The sequence below is a fragment of the Myxocyprinus asiaticus genome, chromosome 25, assembly GCF_019703515.2.
Source record: "Myxocyprinus asiaticus isolate MX2 ecotype Aquarium Trade chromosome 25, UBuf_Myxa_2, whole genome shotgun sequence".
Taxonomy (NCBI): domain Eukaryota; kingdom Metazoa; phylum Chordata; class Actinopteri; order Cypriniformes; family Catostomidae; genus Myxocyprinus; species Myxocyprinus asiaticus.
The window spans coordinates 38,501,167-38,523,616 of record NC_059368.1 but is presented as its reverse complement, the minus strand read 5'-3'; the positions used below and the strand labels follow the sequence as shown (position 1 = coordinate 38,523,616).

The following is a 22,450-nucleotide window of genomic DNA, read 5'->3' as shown; positions in this document are numbered from 1 at the left end:
GCTCTGTAGTTCCATACAGTGCAAGTGAATGGTGGCCAATGGTTCTGAAGTGATCCAAAATATAACCCCTTTTTCACTGTACATCTTGCCATTGCAGTCTCTTGGCACAATCATGATTTGAGGCTCGATTACACTTCCTAGTAATTGACACGTGCGCATAGCGCTAGATGGCACTATAGGAAGTGTAATCGAGGTTGAAATCATGATCACCAAGGAGACTGCTGTCAAAATGTACAGTGAAAAAGGAGTTATATTTTGGTCTGTTCTCACCTAAAACCAATTGGATTACTTCAGATGACATTGATTTAACCACTAGAGTTTGATGGATTATGGTTATGCTGACTTGATCTGCTTTTTGGAGCTTCAAAGGCCTGGTCACCATTCACTTGCATTGTATAGACCTACAGAGCTGAGATATTCTTCTAAAAATCTCAGTTTGTGTTCTGCAGAAGAAAGAAAGTCAAACACATCTTAGATGGCATGAGGGTGAGTAAATGATAAGAGAATTTTCATTTTTGGGTGAACTAACACTTTAATCGATGGCACAGACTGATTTTTGGTAGAATCAGGCCCTGTTGGCTGGCTGTCTGTTTGGAACAGCTCTTAAACATTTTAAAGTTATTTAGTTCAGTGGTTCTCAACTGTTTTTGCCTAAGGACAGTGGCGACCAAGCACAGTACCAAAAAAGTCAAACAATATGTCTAACTATATGCAAAATTCTTAACATAGGATAAATAGGAAAATTTACCATTTTGGTTTCTAAATGTCTCTTATTTCAATGGATTCATCACAAAATGTATACTTGTTTCAAGTGAACCTATATTTAATTTAGTCTGGGTCATATTTTGTTTTACCTTAAAGTTTGTTCATTGTTTTCGAGGATGAAAACGTGTCATGTTGGTATCGGCTTAATTCGACTTGCTTCTACCAAGAGACAGATACATTTGGGCTGAAATACAGTAGAATTTCCAACCTGGTCTCATAAAGTCACATTACTATACCTACATTTTTACAAAATGATTTTTACTTGACTTGTTGCACATATCGTGGCACTTCCCTGGTTTCCTGGTGCCCGTCACAGTAAACATTCTATAAATAAATTCATTCTATATAATAAAATAAATAAAAACTATCAGCCAGTTAATTGGTTATTTGCCTTTTCCACCACCTTAGTTATCGGAATCTATTGGTCGACGTCTACCATTTAATGGACTTTTCACATCGAAATTGCCGTGATATGTGTAAGGAACCATGTAATATAATTTTGCTAAAATTTCACCCTAAGTCGCATAATTTCATGAGATCAGGCTGAGAATTAGTTTGAAGGCGAAGTTGATAAGCCTATATATTTTGCTATCCTAAATATGCATGATTATATGGTTAGCTGCATTTTACTATTTACATTTAGCATTGTTTTTCCCTTCTATCCGTGACCCCATCAGAACAAACCCGTGACCCATTCCACCAGCTGAGAACCATTGATTTAGTTGACACATTGAGTGAGCAAAAAGGTTAGTTTAATGGCCATATAACAAATCGAGCGGCAGACAGTGGTCGCATGTCTCTGGCTGAGGATACCAATTTAACACCTCGGGTTGCACCGAAATGTGATATGAAGGATTAGCAGCGATCTGTGGCATGCCCAGCCGAGCGATGCCATAGAGAGACATTTAAAAAGACAAACCAGAGGAAACAGCACCAATCATCACCGCAATGACCTGCAGCTGTTTACCTCAGCAGTTACACGGCCTTCTCATTTCCAAAGTTTCCCATTTCCCATGCCGCATGCTGCTGATGAGTTTGCAGAAGCTAAGGTGAGGAGAAATTCTGCGGTCACAGGCCGACACAAAAGGATTTGTCTGCAGCGCGCTTTCAGAACTGCAGGGACTGGCACACACAGCCTCTTTTCTTTAGGGGATCAGGCAGGTTTAGCCCTGCTCACCTGCGGCATTCATCACTGTTTGGGTAGACTCAGCGAAAGAAAGATGGTCATGGAGGTTTGGCATGGATATCTGAGGCGAGGACGCCTGGATTCGGTTTGGAAAGAGAGAGGGGACTACTGTGAATGTCAGCTGTTACGGTTCATTTATTTTGTTTCACATCTTCTCTCCACTCAAAATGGTGAAATTCTGCGCCCAACAAATTTTTTGAGAGCATTTGGAGAAAAGAAAGAGTGTGGCCCTACAAATTTGTGTACAAATCATTTTCTCAATCAGTATTTTTGTCTTGCCAATGTGGCAAGTAAAATAAACGTAAAAGATATTTTCCCTTATAGCAACGTCTTATTCTATATAAATTTGCTTCTCTATTGATCTTGTTTTAAGGATGCTACTTGAAAACAAAATAAAAATACAGATTAGAAAAGGATTTTTGCATTGCAAGAATTAGCTCCTGTAAGCAGATCTCACAGAGCTGTAGGCTTAATACGGTGTGGAAGTGTTTGCTATGTAATGGAGCTTAGCCAAAAGAACATTTCCCCCTATCTCAGCTCTGCAAAACAAATACAGTCCCCTCAGACAAGCTCACAGTGTTTGCGCTGAATTAGAACACTGTGAAAATGATCATTGCTTGTTGAAGTGCCAATGTGAGATTAAAGTATTTACTGTGACATTGTGTTCCTCCGCGCACTGTCTTTGTATGTGTGGTTACTGTAGATACCTTCATCTTGATCAGGCAAAATATAATCCATTAGCTCAGGACTATCTGGGGAATGAGTGAGAATTACTGGTTGTGATAAGGCAACCCTTACAATCCTTTAATAGTTTCTAATTTTGTGTTACTTAAATGTCTGGGTTCACTTTGGATCTGTGCATTCAAATTAAATGTTTGTCTCTCTAAGTAGTGATAAGACTCATATATCAGCCTCTGCAATTAACCGGACAATATTTGGGTAGTTGTTCCTGATTTGCCAGTTAATAAAAGTGTATCCTCTTTGTGTCAGTTAAAAAAATCTACCTACAGTCTTGCCAATGTTTTACTAACACTTTTTTTTAATTTTTTTTATTTAGTACATTTTGGATATTTTTTATTTATTTTTTAGTAAATGTTTATAACTTTAAGGTTTAGGTTACTAGTAGGCTTTGTTGACTTAAAACTTGATAGAGCATTAAAGGAATAGTTCACCCAAAAATGAAAATTCTCTCATCATTTACTCACCTCCTGGCTTCCCAGATGTGTATGACTTTCTTTCTTCTGCTGAACACAAAAAAAGAGTTTAGAAGAATCTCCAGCTCTGTAGGTCCATACAATGCAAGTGAATGGTGAGCAGAGCAAAATGCACATAAAGGCAGCATAGAAGAAATCCAGACTCCAGTGGTTAAATCCATGTCTTCAGAAGCGATATAATAGGTGTGGGTGAGAAACAGATTCACCTATTATATTGCTTCTGAAGATATGGATTTAAACACTGGAGACTTATGGATTACTTTTATGCTGCCTTTATGTCCTTTTTGGAGCTTCAAAGTTTTGGTCACCATTCACTTGCAATGTATGGACCTACAGTGCTGAAATATTCTTCTAAAAATCTTCGTTTGTGTTCAGCTGAAGAAAGAAAGTCATACACATCTGAGATGGCATGAGGGTGAGTAAATGATGAGAGAATTATTATTTTTGGGTAAACTATTCCTTTAAACTTAAAAACCTGTTTTTCTGTTTGAGAAAATGTTTAACTCGCCTTTAGCTCCACACAGTGGACATTTTACCTCAGAACTGCCACGACACGTGTAAGGTGCCAAAAATGTCGCCACAGTCACATTATTTTCATCAGATCAGACAGGTTTACAGTTAGGATAATGACATATATTACTTGGCAAAGAAATTGTTTATTCCTCTATTAATAATAAACTGAACTCTAAATTGAATACTGGTATTCCTATTGCATCATGCCTAAGAACATCTCTTTCCTGTGGTTAAATCACTGTAACGCATGGCCTCTCATATTGCTGTAATATACTGTATATATTAGCATTAAATCGGCTAAAAGTCACCAAGCTCTTCAGATATCGGCATCAGCCACTAGCTTTAATAATCTCTCTACTCCAATACAAAACATTTAAAATGGCTTTATTACAAAACAATTAAATAAATAAATGTCTGTTAGAGAAATCTTGTGAGTGGTTTGGTCTGGCTCACACAGATGGTGCTTTCTATCCTGAAATCATGCCATTTTGTGGAATTCCCTGTGTTTACTGTCATTAATGTAGAGCGAACGGCTGGAACGGCTTGGTCATTTATAATCTAAATACACTTAAAGGAATGGGAAATCATCCTTTACTTACTCATATTGTTTCAAACCTGTATAACTTTCCTTCTTCTGTGGAATACAAGAAGAGATGTTTAACAGAATGCTCAAGCTGTTCTCTTCCATATAATGGAAGTGGATGGGGACCAGTGGTTGTCAAGCTCCAAAAAAAAAAAAAAAAAAAAAATGATGAGAAAAAAAAAAAATGGTCCATAATTACTTGTTTGTTATATCCCAAGACTTCTAAAGCCATACGAAAGCTTTGTGTGAGGAATGAACTGAAAAATCTTGTCTTCAAAATGTTACTCGACAACCATGGTCACCATTCACTTTCATTGTATGGAAAAAAGCAGATTAAACATACTGCTATAAATAAATCCTTTTGTTTTACACAGAAGATAATTGGGATTTGGGACGACACGAGGGTGGATGTGTAGAGGATGACATGATTTCCATTTTTAGGTGAACTATTACTTTAATGCATTCAGGATTATCAATATATTAACAACATGTTTAAATGGTAATTAACAACCTCTTTATTGATATGCTAATTTGGTTGATTCACCTGTGTGATTGGAGTTGGTATCCTCACAGCCTTTGGCTCATGTGTTTCTCTCGATCCTGTAACCCTGTTCTCAGCCCTCCTGATCCCAGCTTGCAGTGCTGTGATTCTACTTTCCCTAAATGCAACTTGTTAAAAAGCATGATTTCACCTTGCAGTGAAAATCAGAAATAAATAAAAAAAAAGTGATTTTCATCCTTTTCCTGAAATTCACCCCTGCTTTGTGCTGCCAAGCTACTAACAAGAGATTTACAATAGAAAACTAATAATGGAGTTATTAGTTGTGAAGGTGGAGACGGTACACTGTCTCTCCTCTATTTGGCTTCAGTATGTGCTTTCTGTTTTATTCTTGATAGTGTGAGAGTATTTTTACTTTCAATTGTTCTTTTTTTGTTTTATCTTTTAAATTTTTTGTTTGTACATGTATACATAAATATCCTCGAGTTGTGTGCATATATGTATATACACTACCGGTCAAAAGTTTTGAAACACTTGACTGAAATGTTTCTCATGATCTTAAAAATCTTTTGATCTGAAGGCGTATGCTTAAATGTTTGAAATTAGTTTTGTAGACAAAAATATAATTGTGCCACCATATTAATTTATTTCATTATAAAACTAAAATTTAATTAAAAAAAAAAATTTTTTTTTTAAATTGATGACTTGGACCAAATAAAGAAAGAAAAGCAGCCAATAAGTGCCCAACATAGATGGGAACCTCAAGAAGTTGGTTGAGAAAATGTCAAGAGTACATGTCTGTATATTCTAGGCAAAGGGTGACTACTTTGAAGATGCTAAAATATAACACAGTTTTGATTTATTTGGATTTTGTTTAGTCACAACATAATTCCCATAATTCCATTTATGTTATTCCATAGTTTTGATGACTTTACTATTATTCTAAATGTGAAAAAAAAAATAAAAAATAATAATGAATAAGTGTTTCAAAATTTTTGACCGGTAGTGTGTGTGTGTGTGTGTGTGATATATATATATATATATATATATATATATATATATATATATATATGTTTTTGTATAAAATTATCCAAAAGAGAATTCTAACCAAAATGCTGTTATTTGCATATAGATTTCATGCATCTGTGTTCTAAAAAGAAATATTTGGATCATTTTGTGCTTATTTAAATAATAACAATAATAGTGATTTTTATTTTATTTTTTTATTTTTTTATTATTATTATTATAAAAACCTCCTTCTTGTGGAATGTCACAATAACAAGAAAAGAGAAAAAAATGCGGATTGTAATATATATATATATATATTATATATATGTCAGGAAGTGATCCAGATGTTTGGCTTTCAGCATATCATTGGCAATGTAGATTGATTTTTGGATGGAATTCTCCTTAAAGTTAAGAATATATTGATATAAAAACAATTTATTTTATTATTTTTATTTTCATTCTTGTTTAGTTTCTTTTCTTTCTTGATTGATTGAAATATACAGTTAAATTTGTATATAAAACAGTGTTGAGAAACATACATATACTTAGGATTTTTATCAAGGAAAAAAAAGAACTAGACAATAATTCCTCACCACTATCTAAACATATTTCATCCAGCTAAAATGTTGGTCAACCTTTTTTGCCAATTAAAATCTGATTTCTAAATTGCTGAAGTGTGAATTCTAAATTGGAAATGGACAGAAGTTGCAGCTTAGGGTCTGTAAGAGTGTTAGTCTTGAGAGTGCTTTTTTGATCTGATTGATGGGCATGTATATGCTCATTGTTTGTATATCCCCATCCCTTCCTTACAGCCCAAAGCTCTATTGCCGCCCGACCGCTTCGTACCGCCCTTACATGGACGTGGCAACTGACGTATACGCTCACTTCCATCTATGTCATTTCCTACCTAGTCTGTTCATAGGCCTCTCTCTCTCTCTCTCTCGCTCGCTCTCTCTCTTGCCCCTCCCCTTTTCCTCTTAGCAATGGTAGAGTATGTACAGTCATTCAATCATTCAAGAATTCATATAAAAAATAAAAAAAGAACAAAGAAAACATGTATCTGTAGATACTTCAAAGCTTTAAAAAAAAATCATGTAAATGTAAAGTTTTCTTTTGTAGAGAAAAGGATTTATTTATCAAAAGAAGCAGAATGGTGAAATTTATTTTTCATGTCATGGTGTGTGAATGTATGTGTCGTTGCCTCCCTGTACCATCTTGTCAAAGAAACAATTATGATATTTAAAAAAAAATCAGAAGATAAGTTGATTGCCTAATTCAATTTTTACAATTAACCATACTTATCCCCAAGCATTCTTACACAACTTTCTTTTGTAATTTTTTTTTCTTCCTGCCAAAATCATGCGGGCACTTTGTTGATGTAAGTCACAGAACTGATGGTATGCTTACACCTTTTGATGAATTTTTTTTTAGGCTTATCATTTTGTAGACAAATTTACTTTCCTTTTTCTGTATTTACCGCTCCTGTACTTACTTTCTCTCTGTGCCTTTGGTTTGCGAATGTTTCTAGTGTTTTGCTCTAACCATTCAACCAATTGTTTGCATTGCTTTTCATTTTTCTTTCCTTATGACTTTTTTTGGTCCGTTTGTTTGAGACCTGCGTTGCCTTATAGTGCCCTATGTTTGTAAGTTTGACGTGTGATCTGCAAAGCCACCTTGGCGTAAGTTTGAGCAGCTTCAACCAACATCTAGACGTTTCATGCATAGCAATAAGAATAAAAAATGACAGTAATCTCATTAACGATTCCAAAAGATAACGATCCACATGCAAAAAACACAGGCAGAATGAACTTCTGTGCAAGTCTTTCAAAAAACATTCTTACAGAAATTGAAGCATCGAATTGCATGTGAATTTACGTAAGGATAGCTTTACGAACGATTTACACAGAAATTCGTTCTGCTCGTGTTCCTCAAATGAGGCCCAATGTGTGGACAGTCTGCTTAAAATGTCACCCATGACTAGGGCGATACAAATCATGTGACATGATCATTCATGTTTGCACGAATTGGAGACAAAGCATCCAGGTGTGGTTGAACTGTCATGTGACTTTGTGGGCCTTTGTGGAAATTTCATAAGAAATGTCAAAAGGCAATTTGCTTTCATCTCAAGTGTGAAAGACTTAAAAGAGGAGATAAGCAATAAAGTGACTTTCTCTTGTCTTGATAATCCACACTGAAAATTAGAAATCTCACTACAATAATTGTAATTTACTCCATATAGTACTCTCTTCATTGGTTTTATGTTCGTAGGTACAGCAGGATGCTCAGAAATAAATTACCAAAGTGAATTCACAGACTCTTTTGAACAGTCGCTCAAAGTGTATCCTCTCAGTTTTATAAATCTCTCTACGTGTCTACACGTAGCTAAATTAAAGACTACAATATTGGCATTCAAGGTTCACTTCTTTCAGACAAAGTTGTTAGGGCACGATCTACATGGCCTAAAGTATGTTGGCACTAATTTCTAATGAACTTATTTGGCTTTTTTAGCTATGCCCATTACTAACCGGTGCATCAAATCAAGCATACAGCCATGCAATCTTCTCAAGGCTAGGGTATACTTTGTTTTTCCACGTGTTGTCGTTCTCACACATGGCTCTACATACTCTTTAGACCGCGAGCCCATAAAGACGTGTTCGACCCATGTGCACTATTGATTGTACTATAAGAGTATCAAAAAGCAGTCGTGGTGTGCATGCTTCGAACGTCTCCGAATGGGCTCAAACTGTGCCCATAGTCTGCACATAATGTTCTGATGATGAAATTTGTGTCGGGTACTGTGCGTGAGACGTAGCGGCACTGAAGTATACTTTGGCCTTTAGACAAACATTTGTAGTAGAATGGGGCTTACCTTTTTCTGTTCCAGCATGACAATACCCCAGTGCACAAAGTAAGGTCCATAAATAAATGGTTCACTGAGTCAGGTGTGAAAGAACTTGACTGGTCTGCACAAATCCCAGACCTGAACCCCGTTAAACACCTCGGGGATTAATTAAAATGCTGACTGTGAGCCAGGCCCAACATCACTTAATGATCTTTTGTCTGAATGGGAGCAAATCCCCATAGACATGTTCAACATCTAGTGGAAAGTCTTCCTAGAAGAATGGAAGCTGTTTTAGCAGCAAAGGGAGGCCCTTGCCCCTGTTCAGGCCTCCACATACTTTTGGCCAAGTGGTGCAATTATGAGTATTGTCTTCTAGATGTAGAGGTCAGTCAAATATGCAGAAAGGAATGCTCAAGAACTTGCATGTCCCTTCAAGCCTTTTGATACAATTTACCTCTCATTTCCACATTCTCTTTCAGTTCTTTTTTTACATCTTGGTTTGTTTTGGCCATTGGTTTATATTAGTGATTTTTGTCATATTCCAATGTTCTTGCTTTGCTTTACTTGGTCATGTCCAGTTGCCTGTTTGCAAGCAACCAACCTTGAACGAACACTAATTTTGTTTTTTCTTCTTTTGCTTCTCAGGAGGGGAGTTAGTCATACCCATTTTAGTCGAGGATCCCATAGACATCCCCCCTGTTTCCACTCGAGCCTCTTTCATCCCCCTCCCCCCAACCCTTCACCCCATCCTCACCATTATTGAGACCACCAAAGAGTCCTTGTCAATTGCCACCGATGCGGGGGTACCTTGCTTGTCGGACCGAGGCAGCGATGATTGTGATGATGATGATGGTGATGATGATGATGTTGATGGCTTGGTGATTTCGGGGTTTGGCTCTGGGGAGGCCTTCGACACTAGCCTCCCCCCAACTGACGATGAAGATTTTTACACCACCTTCTCCCTGGTAACAGATCAGATCTTGACCACATCGACGTACGAAGGTGGCTACAAAGCTCTTGCACCCAAATGGGAAGTAAAGGACTTTAAGCCAAGCAAGGCCTCTGAGGCGGACAGGACTACGCCCATTCTGTCTCTGCCTGACCTCCGGAGCTCAGCGGCATCACCCATCATGCCCGAGAACGCTCCCAAAATCCCCGCCGGGAAAATGAACAACCGCGAGATCAAACCCCAACCAGACATAGTGCTGCTACCGCTTCCCACGTCTTACGACACGGATGGCACCAAACCGAGGGGGCCGTACATCACCCAGCCCATGTTACGTGCCATCCCCAGTGCCCTTCCCACTATTCCAGGTATCAGGAGAGTGCCCCCTGGTGCCTCGGAGGTTATACGTGAGTCCAGCAGCACTACAGGCATGGTGGTCGGTATAATCTCTGCTGCTGCCTTGTGCATCCTCATACTCCTCTATGCCATGTACAAATACAGGAACAGGGATGAGGGCTCCTATCAGGTAGACGAAACACGGAACTACATCAGCAATTCGGCACAGAACAACGGCACAGTAGTGAAAGACAAACAGCCCAGCAATAAGGGTGCCGGCAACAAGAGACCAAAAGACAAGGACAAGGAATACTATGTATAAACAAAATTCCATTTAGAGACAGTGAATTTACACTGAAAATCCTTTAAGAACTCAAGCACTAAATGAACTGATTTCCAAGTGTTCTGTGATTTGAAGCACACTTTAAATGGTAAGCGTAGGGATAAGGCAAATAGGACTTTGGGGACCTTGATATCTTACTTTCTGTCTGGTTGTGGGACAATGCCAGTGTAAAATATCTCATCGTTACATTGTTATCCCTCAAGTGACTTTCTGAAATACAAAATCCTTGGTGTAAAAAAAAAAAAAAGACGAAAGAAAAAAAAAGCAACCCTTGTCCATTGTAACCCTGTACAAAATAAGAATGATCATGGGTCCTGGTTATGAATTAGGGCATGCATGTGACGTGTGTGATGTAGTACTGATATCTTTGCAAAGAGGAGAACAAGAGGATAAGTTGTGATCTGGAGATGCAAAGTGGGAAAATTTGCCATAAAAATAGTACTTTTCTAAACCATGCTAGAGATGTTCAATTATACAAACCATTAGACTTTTTTCTTTTTTCTTTTTTTGGAATATGTTTCAGGGGTTTACTGTGGGACAGATGAACTTTTTTTCTATTTTAATTTACAATTTGACTTCGTTAACACTCAATTTCCTTTGCTTTTGCATTTATTCCTCTTCTGGTGTCTGTTAAGGACTGACTCACTTTAACATTCATATTCTGAATTCAAAGCTCTGCCATGTGTAGCCAGATTCACCTGAAAGAGACGTTTGTCCTTTACAAATAGAAAAATGAGATGTTCTTCATAAAATGCAGGATTTTCCTTACAATCCTGACTTGATTTGACTGCTTAAGTCATTCGCTACACACACCTCACAAGATATGGAGCAACTGTGAGCAAATCAATCTACAGTAATGTCTGACAGAGGGCTGAAATATGAATCAGTTTGCAGAAGACGAATCCAACGTGGACGAGTGTATATTTCATGTTGTCACAGTCAACTGTGTTAAACAATAAATATGTTTACATATTTTATTACATCATAGCTGTGGTACTTTGTAGCTCATTATTGTACATAACAGTTGATTTTGAGATTTTCATATGCTCTCTGTACAAATCAAACATCTAGTTTAGTTTATTGTAGCTCATTATGGACAACCCTAAAGTAAAAATTGCCTTTTGACAGAAATTGAGGGAGAAAGTCTATATGCATAAAGTGTTATGAACGAGTATTGTTTGGTTAATGTATCCAGGGTGTTACTAAGTCAGATATGTGACAGCTGTAAGATATCGATTGATTGAAATCGCCCTACACACTTGTATCAAGGCTCTGCATTGCTGGTTATTTTATTACTGCTTCTTGTTTTTTTATTAAGGTTACGAGAGCTCACATAATAAAAGTGGATGATGGATTGAATTCATACTGCCTCCACATTACAGCAGTTCTGAATGATTTCGTTTTAGCCTGTGTTTCATTCTGTGTACTTATGATTTTTTTCAATCATGTTTCGCTGTTGTTGTGCAGTCTTTAGGTTTGTCCATTTCTGAACATTTGTGCTGGCAGTAGTTGGAATTTTGCATTTTTTGTACTCATGTTTATTTATTCTGTTTTGTTGTTGTCACAGCACTCAGATTTGTGTGCAGTCATTTTTAGTTTGTGTTCCTTTTTTCAGTTCATCAATTATTGTTTTCAATCCTGACTTTCAGCTGTGCCCAGCAATAAAATGTTCCCAATTGTTTTCAATGCTAGTGTGAAGTTTGCCGTTTCTTTTAGTTACTGTTACTTGCATAACCCTTGATTTTGACAGGCCTAATTACAATAGAGCGCAAGTTAAAATCCAATTAATTTTCTCCATAGAGACATTGATTTTTAGCGATTGTGTATAACCTTTTCTTGACAGACCTGCCATGAGCTCTGAGGTTGGTAAGCATTGGTATATGCTTCTGTAGAAGCCATAAGTCAGTGTGATTTAAACTTTGTTTTAAGGAAAAACATTTATCTGCCTCCAGGAAAAGTACTACACTACCCATAATCCTAAAGAGAGATTCACCAATCAGAAAAGACACCATTACCATGGAAACAGAAACCACCACAGAAGAGCGAAGCAGCTGTCACCCATTCCCATAAAGCATTGCAAATGACATAATTGAACCAGTACTAAACTCGCAATCTATTTAAATATTTGTGTTTAAATAATTTGTTATAAATCTCTAATGCATTGTGGCGGAGAGAAAATTATGCGCTGTTCTTAAAGGATCTGCCACAGCGTCATCGGAACAACAGCGTAAGAGAGTGGTGAGGAGTTGGGGTAGAGGAAGGTTGATGGGAATGGTGCGCTGAAAAGTTTGTTCATGTGTATGCTGTGCATAGAGTTTCTTTGGACTAAATCTTCTGCCAAAACGAGAGTGAAATGAATGACTGCAAGTGAGGCGGTGCACAGCGGGAGTTTAAAATGTCGAGCAAAGGCAGTTTGCACCGACTGAGGTCTCGGTGTGGAGTGGCGTTGTTGGAGGTTTCACCACTGGTCAGACACTGATGTGCTCTGCATTGAAGGAGACTGTACAGGATGGTGTTGCTATGCATGGCTCGTCGACTGACCCCATGCACATCGGATTGATGCTTATGCGACATGCAGCTGACCCAGAGCACTCGCACACGCAAGTACACAAAACCTTTTCACAGTCCTGCTCATTCTTTTTCTTCAAGGCATTATTTTGAAGTTCTCTCCACCTTACGCCTTCAAGAACACTGTTCCACACCAGACACACACCACACACACACACACACACACACACACACACACACACAAACTTAAACACTCAAGTGGTTATGTGAGCTTTGTATTTGTTGATTGTTTGTGTGGGTGTTGTTTTCTAACTTTGAACTGTGTGGGTAAACTTGAAGTTATATATACCCCATAGAATGGTTTTGTTTGTTTTTTTCTTCTCATTGCCGTATATTTTTTTGTTTGTTTGTTTGTAAATCAAGAATTTAAAGCTTGTATGGAACAGTTATTTTTATAATATACTTACGATTTACTCAATGGACATATGAGTTTGTCTCTTTATACATAATATAATATAATATTTCTGTTTGGAGTGGAAACTAATTTATATATATATATATAAAAAAAAGGAATAATGATTTGTGTACCGGTGTTTTTTTTTTTATTTGTTTTTTTTACAGCTATCCTTGGACTAAGAATATTTTGATGGTTTAAAACCTGTCTGGTGCCCGAATTTATTTAAAAGACACTTGTTTAAATTTATTTTGGAGCCGCCACCGTTACAGAGTGGCGCCCAAACAGGGACATGAACTATTGAAATGGAGGACTTAAACATTTGTGAACTAGACACTTGAACTTGAACATATGAACTCTGTTATGAACAGATGAACTTTGAAAAAAAAAAAAAGAAAAAAAAACTGCACCCAATATAACATTTGAACTGTGTAGTTTGCACTTATACATTGTATTGTCTGAAAGCTGTGAAATTCACTGTTTATGAATTCAAAAGAAAAAAGGGGAAACTGTTGTTTGGTATCTTAACCATTGGACTATTTAGTATATATATATTTTTTCTATTTTATTTCTTTATTTATTTTTTAATTATTATTATTATTTTTTTTTTTTTTTTAGTTGGGAACGTTTTCAATTTTGGTAAAAAAATAAATAAAAAAAAAAAAAATCTGATTTATGTTCTTGAAGAAATGTGATTTGAAGTGTATTTGAAGGCAGCCTGGTACATACATATACTAATAGCACGTGCAGTCATGGCAGCCTCCCAGGCTCCTGAGTCAGCATTTGTGGATATTGATATCCCTGATGTCAACACCTGTCTGGCCCACTGGTCATCACCATCATCCTGTCCCTAAGGTTCAAACTTTTTTCCAGACCCCCACGCCACCGAGTATCACCCAACACAGACCACTTTTTCAGTTTTCAATGCCTACTGTGGCCAACAATGTTATTCCAAACCCAGTTCCAGTCCTTACTTGGGATCCACAGGACCAAATGCAGTTATGTACCCCTCCATCTGAAATTTCTGTCATTGCCCCTCCATCCTAGTTTATTCTGGTGAGTGTGTATATCGCACCAAACGCGTGTGTGAACATAGCGCTGCAACAGCTGGCTGATCAAATCACAGACACGGAACAACAATACCCGGACTCAGTTATTATTATTCTTGGGGATTTTAACAAAGCAAATCTCACACGTGAACAGCCCAAATACAAACAGCACATTACATGCCCCACCAGAGACAGAAATATATTGGATCACTGCTACACAACAATAAAGAATGCATATTGCTCTGTCCCTAGAGCAGCTTCAGGACTCTCTGATCACTGTCTGGTTCATCTTCTTCCAACCTACAGGCAGAAATTAAAATCAACCAAGCCAGTAGTAAGGACTGTAAAGAGATGGACCAATGAAGCAGAGCGGGAACTACAAGCCTGCTTCAATTGCACTGATTGGAGTGTTTTTGAGGCTGCAGACACCAATCTGGATGAGCTCACAGATACTGTTACATCATATATCAGTTTATGTGAGGATATGTGCATTCCAACTAGGACTTATTTAAAGTTCAACAATGACAAACCGTGGTTTACAGCAGAGCTCAGGCAGCTTCGTCAGGCCAAAGAGGATGCTTACAGAGGTGGGGATAAAGTCTTGTACAATCAGGCCAGGAACACACTGAACAAGGAAATCAGAGTGGCTAAAAGAAGATCCTCTGAGAAGCTGAAAAACAAGTTTTCAGCTAACGAACCTGCATCTGTGTGGAGTGGCATGAAACAACTCACAAATTACAGGACTCCTACCCCCAACCCTGTGGTGGACCAACAACTGGCTGATGACCTGTATGTGTTCTACTGCAGATTTGGTCCAGTTTCACACCCCACACCCACTCTGACCTTCATGTCACACAAACACGAACACCTCCTGCAACCCCCCTCCTCCCCCCTCCTGCTACTCAAACTGCACTTAAGTCTGTGAAGATGATGTGAGCCGCGTCTTTTGGAAACAAAAGACGAGGAAAGCTTCAGGCCCAGATAGCATCTCAACAACATGTCTTCGATCCAGTGCTAACAAGCTGGCCCCCATCTTCACACAGATCTTCAACAGATCACTGGAGCAGTGTGAAGTCATTATTCCTCAATCATTATTCCTGTCCCAAAGAAACCAAAAATCACAGGACTTAATGACTACAGACCTGTCGCCCTGACGTCTGTGGTCATGAAATCATTTGAGAGACTGGTGTTGGTCCACCTGAAGAACATCACTGGACCCTTTCTAGATCCCCTTCAATTTGCTTATCGAGCAAACAGGTCTGTGGATGATGCAGTCAACATGGGATTGCATCATATCCTGCAACATCTGGACAGACCAGTGACATATGCAAGGATCCTTTTTGTGGGCTTCAGTTCAGCTTTCAACACCATCATCCCAGCTATACTCCAGAATAAATTACACCAACTCTCTTTTCCCATGTCTATCTGTCAGTGGATTACCAGCTTTCTGACGGACAGGCAGCAGCTTGTGAGACAGGGGAAACTCACTTCCAGCACCTGTACAATCAGCACTGGTGCCCCCCAGGGATGTGTGCTCTCCCCACCACTCTTCTCTCTCTACACCAATGACTGCATTGCCAAGGACCCCTCTGTCAAGCTCCTGAAGTTTGCAGATGACACCACTGTCATCGGCCTCATCCGAGATGATGATGAGTCTGCATACAGAAGGGAAGTTGAACAGCTGGCTGTCTGGTGCAGTCAAAACAACCTTGAGCTGAACACGCTCAAAACGGTGGAGATGATTGTGGACTTTAGGAGGAACACCCCAACATTGACCCACCTCACCATTCTAAACAGCACTGTGGCAGCAGTGGAGTCATTCAGGTTCCTGGGCACTACCATCTCACAGGTCCTGAAGTGGGAGACCCACATTGACTCCATTGTGAAAAAGGCCCAGCAGAGGTTGAACTTCCTTCGCCAGCTGAGGAAGTTCAACCTGCCACAGGCGCTGCTGATACAGTTCTACTCAGCAGTCATTGAGTCTGTCCTCTGCACTTCAATAACTGTCTGGTTTGGTTCAGCTATGAAATCAGACATCAGAAGACTATAAAGGACAGTTCGGACTGCTGAGAGGATTATTGGTTGCCCCCTGCCCCCCTTCAAGAACTATACACTTCCAGAGTGAGGAAAAAGGCTGGAAAAATCACTCTGGACCCCACTCAGCCTGCCCATTACCTTTTTGAACTGTTGCCTTCTGGCCAACACTTCAGAGCTCTGAGCACCAGAACCGTCAGGCACAGGAACAGTTTTTTCCCCTCAGGCTATCCATCTCATGAACAGTTAAATTGCCCCATTGAGCAATAATTACAGTATGTGCAATACATAGTTTAGTCTTTTTTATATTTATCCAACACACCCAACCTCTTCTGCCATTTCATTCCTCTGAAAAAAAAAAAAAAACATTTGCACTGTACATAACAGATTTGTATTTGCACTGTACATAACAGATTTGTATTAGATTGCACTACGTATGTATGTATGTATGTGTGTGTCTGTGTATGTATGTATGTGTATAACTATTTTTTAATTTATTTTTATTATCTATGTCTTGCTGCTCTTTTTGTATTGTTTTTGTATTGTTGTACACTGGAAGCTCTTGTCACCAAGACAAATTCCTTGTATGTGTAAGCATACTTGGCAATAAAGCTGATTCTGATTCTGAACACCTGCTGCTTCAGTTACTCAATATGACTTGCCAGGAACTCTACCCACACCTGGCAGAGGACTAGGCCAGCTTACTACTCAATTCCAAAGTAATTGGGATAAAATAAGTGAGTTCATGGAAAACCAGGAGAAGGAGATGGGTAATCTTAACAACAAACTGAAAACCAAGTTTTCCCACTGCAAAAAGTTAATTGACTCCCTTGCAGCAACCTCACAAGATAACTATTGGCACATTTATACTAGCCTATCCTCCTACAAAGATTAGATCGAATCTGGGATGGACCAGGTTATGAAGGCAGTCAAAGCCATTGTCTCTGATGAACTTCAAAATGCAGAGGCCAGATTGATCTCGGAAGTGCGGTTTGTGGTGGAACAACTGCAAATAGATTTCCAAAAAGACATCAAAGATATCCAGGAAACGAGACAAACAAGTGTGAATCAACTTGTAAAAGAATTCACTCAGTGCACTACATCAATTGACAAACCTACCACAGATTTTGGAAACCTGCAAACTGACATGAAGGAAAAGATGTCTCATGAAAAAGTAGAGAATAGGCTCCAAAAACTTGTATCACAAGAAACTCTTACATCTTCTACTTCAGTATCACCTTCAGTTATGCCCACTGCCCCTACAGTTAAAAGTTACCATATAAAGCTTACTTTTCTTATGTTTGGCCATGCCTCAGATGATTCTGATCCCCTTCTTTACTTGGCTAGATGTCAAGATTTTTTAGCACTGCATCCCCTGACTGATCCAGAAATTTTGGCTTCATTCCGTACTGTACATTATGGCACCACATGTGATTGGTGGGAGGTAGCCAGAACCTCGGTTACAACCTGGACAGAATTCGAGTCTGCCTTTCTCTCAGCCTTCCTGCCAGAAGATTATGAGGATGAGCTGGCAGAGCGGGTATGGACGAGAATGCAAGTTGAAAAATAATCCATAAGAGATTTTGCTTTTTCATATAGAGCTTAGTGAAAATGATTTAGAAAAACATCAACCCACACCTTGCTAGTCAACTGCGCAGCTGAGTCAGCACAGTGGAGGAGCTGGTAAAATTAGGGCATCAACTGGAAAAGGATTATCAACATCAGTTACAGTATAACAGCACAAAAATTGACAAATGTTCTCTTCAATCTCCAAAATTTAATAGCCAACCCAACAGTAATTCCATCACCATAAATTCAACCCCTATCAGCCCAATGACCAAGTCAAATAGACCCATTTTCCTAGCCGTAACAAATGCAGGGTCTAATCCCATTGATGCTATTCTCCAACAACTGATAGTACCCATCAGTATTGATGACTGGAGAGGCAAAGCAATTATTGACACAGGTGCCAGTTACACTCTTGTTTATGAAAATTTGTGGAAGGAATTTGACCGACCTCCATCTGACCTCCAACCTTGGAACCTTGGTCCACTATATTTGGCAAATGGGTTGGCTGAAATTCCTCTGGGTTGGGCCAACATATCGATTAGCTTTCATGGTCAAGTGTTTGACATGCTTGTTGCCATCCTTGCCTCTAAAGCATTAGCCTATGCTGTGGTCCTGGGACTAGACTTCATCTATTGTAGTGGACTGCAAAACCCAAAATCTTGTTGAATAAAGCAAAAGGAAGTTGAACCAAGCCCCTGATGCACTCTCACGTATCCCCAATGCTGGATGCAGTCTGTACACTATCCAAAAAGACGAGATTCTTCCCATCTCTATGGATGTAATATGGGAAGAACAGCACAAAGATGGTGACATCGGGAAAATGTTTCATTCCCTTGCAGAAGGTAGTAATATAAATATGGACAGTTTTGAAATACTGAAAGATAAATTGTATCACAAGACAAATTGGCAGATGATAAAACTCACTACCAGGTCTATATTCCAGAAAGCCTCAAGTCACAGATCCTTGACCACTATCATGCAAGCCCACTGAGTGGTCATGCAGGTATTTTCAAAACCTTTAAACAGTTGCACGATGTGGCGATCTATCCGGGAATGTGGGCAGACTTGAAGCAGGCTGTCAGAAATTGTGTGAAATGCCAAACACACAAAGGAGAAAATAGAAAATGGGCAGGTAAATTACAGCACACCACAGTAACGCATCCAAATGAAATGCTGGGAGTTGACATCATGGGCCCTTTACTTCGCAGTTCCAACCAACATGAATATCTACTAGTATTTGTTGACTACTATACACACTGGGTGGAATTGTTTCCCATGAGAAATGTCAATGCCTACACCATTGTTTCTCTTTGACGAAAAGAAATGCTAACAAGATGGGGGGTACCTACATTTATTTTGTCTGACAATTTGTTTCATCAGTTTTCAAGGAGTGGAATGTAACCACTAAACTCACCACCGCCTACCACCCACAAACAAACTTAATGGAGAGGGAGAACCGGGTACTAAAAAGCATGATAACATGTTACATGGATGACAACAACCACCGAAAATGGGACCAATACTTGCCAGAATTGAGATTTGCCATTAATTCTTCAATCCAGGAAACCATCGGTATGACTCCGGCTGAGTTGCACCTGGGAAGGTAATTGCAAGGTCCCATTCCAAAAATTCTACATGGCAGAAATCTCCTACCTGATGAGCCATCATATGACCTTGTCTGACATTTGACCCAACTGCAGTCTAAAGCCATGGAGAACAGCAAGAAAGCTCTGAAAAGACAGTTGAGAGACTACAATAAAAGCGTGATGTCATGTTTAAAGAACAGGATCGGGTGTGGTTAAGAAACTTTCCCCAATCCAGCGCTAAATTTCATTTTGCTGCCAAGTTAGCTGTGAAATGGAAAGGACCTTACAGAGTCATAAGCCAGTTGGGACCCGTAAATTACAGAGTCGCCCTGGAATCCACAGGTGAGGATGTCTGCACTGTCCACATCTGTAACATGAAACCTTGATTTCCTACTGCTGATGAATTGGATTGACACCAGAAACGCAAGATCCTGGAACTCTTCATCACCTCTACAGATGAAGAAGAATTCTTAGGGTTTTAATCAGTGAATCTCGTGAACCACGAGATTTCATCTTCTAGTGTGGTGGAGAGAAAATTATGCGCTGGTTCTTTAAGGATCCACCACAGTGTCATCGGAACAACAGCGTAAGAGAGTGGTGACTGTAATGTTTAATGTGTGTGTTCATGTATTTCATGTCTTTTATTTTGAAAGTTTATTTCCTGTTTCATGTCATGTGTCCCTAGTCAGGTGATGTCCTGTTTTCCCTCCATGTTCATGTGTCTTGTTTTCATTGGTTTATTGTCTTGTTATCCTGTTATCAGTTCTTGTTTGTTCATTGGTTATCTTTGTCATGTGTTCTCCCATGTCCATGTATTTAAGCCCTCATGTTTTTCATTGTCCTTTGTTAGGTATCATTGTTCATGTCAAGTTTATATTCAAGTTCATGTTTCACGTTTATAGTTAGGGTTTTAAAAGTTGTTTAAAAATTAAAACAAGAGTTTTTAACAAGAGTTTAAAGAGTAAAGGCAGTTTGCACTGTTTGAGGTCTTGGTATGGAGTGGCGTTGTTGGAGGTTTCACCACTGGTCAGACACTGATGTGCTCTGCATTGAAGGAGACTGTACAGGATGGTGTTGCTGTGCATGGCTCGTTGACTGACCCCATGGACATCGGATTGATGCTAATGTGTCATGCAACTGACCCAGAGCACATGCAAATATACAAAACCTTTTCCCAGTCCTGCTCATTCTTTTTCTTCAAGGCCTTATTTTGTGTTCTCTCCACCTTACACTGTTCCCCTCCACGCACACACACAAACTTAAACACTCAATTGGTTATGTGAGCTTTGTATTTGTTGATTTGGTTGTGTGGGTGTTGTTTTCAAACTTTGAACTGTGTGGGTAAACTTAAAGTTATATATACCCCATTGAATGTTTCTATTTTTTTCCTCATTGCCATATATATTTGGAAACATTTTTGTTTGTAAATCAAGAATTTAAAGCTTGTATGGAACAGTTGTTTTTATAATATACTTGTGATTTACTCAGTGGACATATGAGTTTGTCTCTTTATACATATATATATATATTTATAATATAATATAATATTTCTGTTTGGAGTTGAAACTTATTTATATATATATATATAAAAAATAAATAAATAAATAAAAGGAATAATTTGTGTACCGGTGTTTTTTTTTTTTTTTTAGAGCAATCCTGAGACTAAGAATATTTTGATGGTTTAAAACCTGTCTGGCTCCTGAATTTATTTTAAAAGACACTTGTTTAAATGTATTTTGGGGCCTCCACAGTTACATTTTATACTTATATAAATATAATAAATATTACTTATATAATAAATTATTGTAACTTTCAATAGTTTTATATTTTACCATCATTTCAGATTGTTTCTATTACATAATTTGCAATGCTTCCAAGGATGAGTGGCTCATTCCCTCATGAAAGACGTTAAGTAATTTTTTGAAATGCATAAAAAAAATTTAAAAAAAGAATGGTATAGATATACAGTATTTCCAGAAATAAGGACTCATGTTTAGATAGCAACTAGTGATGGGGAGTCGACTCCAAAAAAGTCGATACCTTAATTTTGACTAACCCTAGTATCGGAGTCGACTCTAGTGTAGAAATCAACTCTTATTGTTCGACTCGGTATCATTACAAACAGTACGCTGTGTTCAAGTGAGTGAATTAGCATTCTTAAGAACCAATCGTATACCTTGCACATACCTGTAGGTGGGACACTCATTCATCATATGAGTTTGAGTGAAAGCTAATGTGTGTACATTAAAAATAAAAAAAGGGTGCGTGACAGACTTCAAAAGAAACTCTTTCGGTCTATGCATGATGCAGTAGTTTGGAAGTAAGTGGATGCTGGGTATACTGTATCAGTGTGTAGGTGGATGTGTCAAATAATGAATTGTATTCAACCCAGCCTGTTTCTTGTTATTTCCAGCTCCTTGGTTATTTCCACCCTTAAAACCCACCCTTGGAAATAAGCAGCAACTAGGGAATGACATGGTAACCGTTGCGCAACGTCTTTAAATTGGACCCATTTGAACAGTTACAAAAAGTACACTTTTATAACAGCAGGAGTCTTCTTGTCACACATTAAAAAAATAAAAATAATAATTCTCAATAGAAAATAAAAATTACATTATCATTAGGGTGTGATAATGACTGCAATCTTGCAGAGCTGTCACCAAAAGGTGGAATGGGGAACACTTTATTATCTGAGATGCAAGCTAGTGATATTTTACAAAGCAATAATCACACCAAAACATGTAAATGAAATCCAATGCTGTTAAATACGTTGAGGTCAAGTTAAAAAGCTTCCATTTAAAAGCTTTTCCTGTACCACTAAATAGTTAGGTTTGTATTTGGATGGGAGAAACCAAGGGTGTCACAATGTGTTAAAAATTAGTGGGGACAGTTTTTGTGGGGGGGTTGTTGGGGCTCCAATAAACATTACACATAACTAATTTGATAACTTCATCCATCCAACACTGCCAGTAATGGGATTTTGTTAGTCTGTTGATAAATACATGGATCAGTAAA

The 22,450-nt window shown here is 38.4% G+C and overlaps 1 protein-coding gene across 3 annotated transcripts in view; it reads left to right on the top strand.

The window, feature by feature from the left end:
* The window catches only part of LOC127415771 (neurexin-3b-like), a 558,207-nt gene extending 546,613 nt beyond the window's left edge, over positions 1-11,594 (top strand). For all 3 annotated transcript variants that reach the window (XM_051654668.1, XM_051654670.1, XM_051654669.1), the window contains one exon: positions 9,256-11,594. In XM_051654668.1, the coding sequence (XP_051510628.1) occupies positions 9,256-10,214 (959 nt within the window). In that variant the 3' untranslated portion in view covers positions 10,215-11,594. The remainder of the gene's footprint in view (positions 1-9,255) is intronic.
* The last annotated feature ends 10,856 nt before the right edge of the window (positions 11,595-22,450 follow it).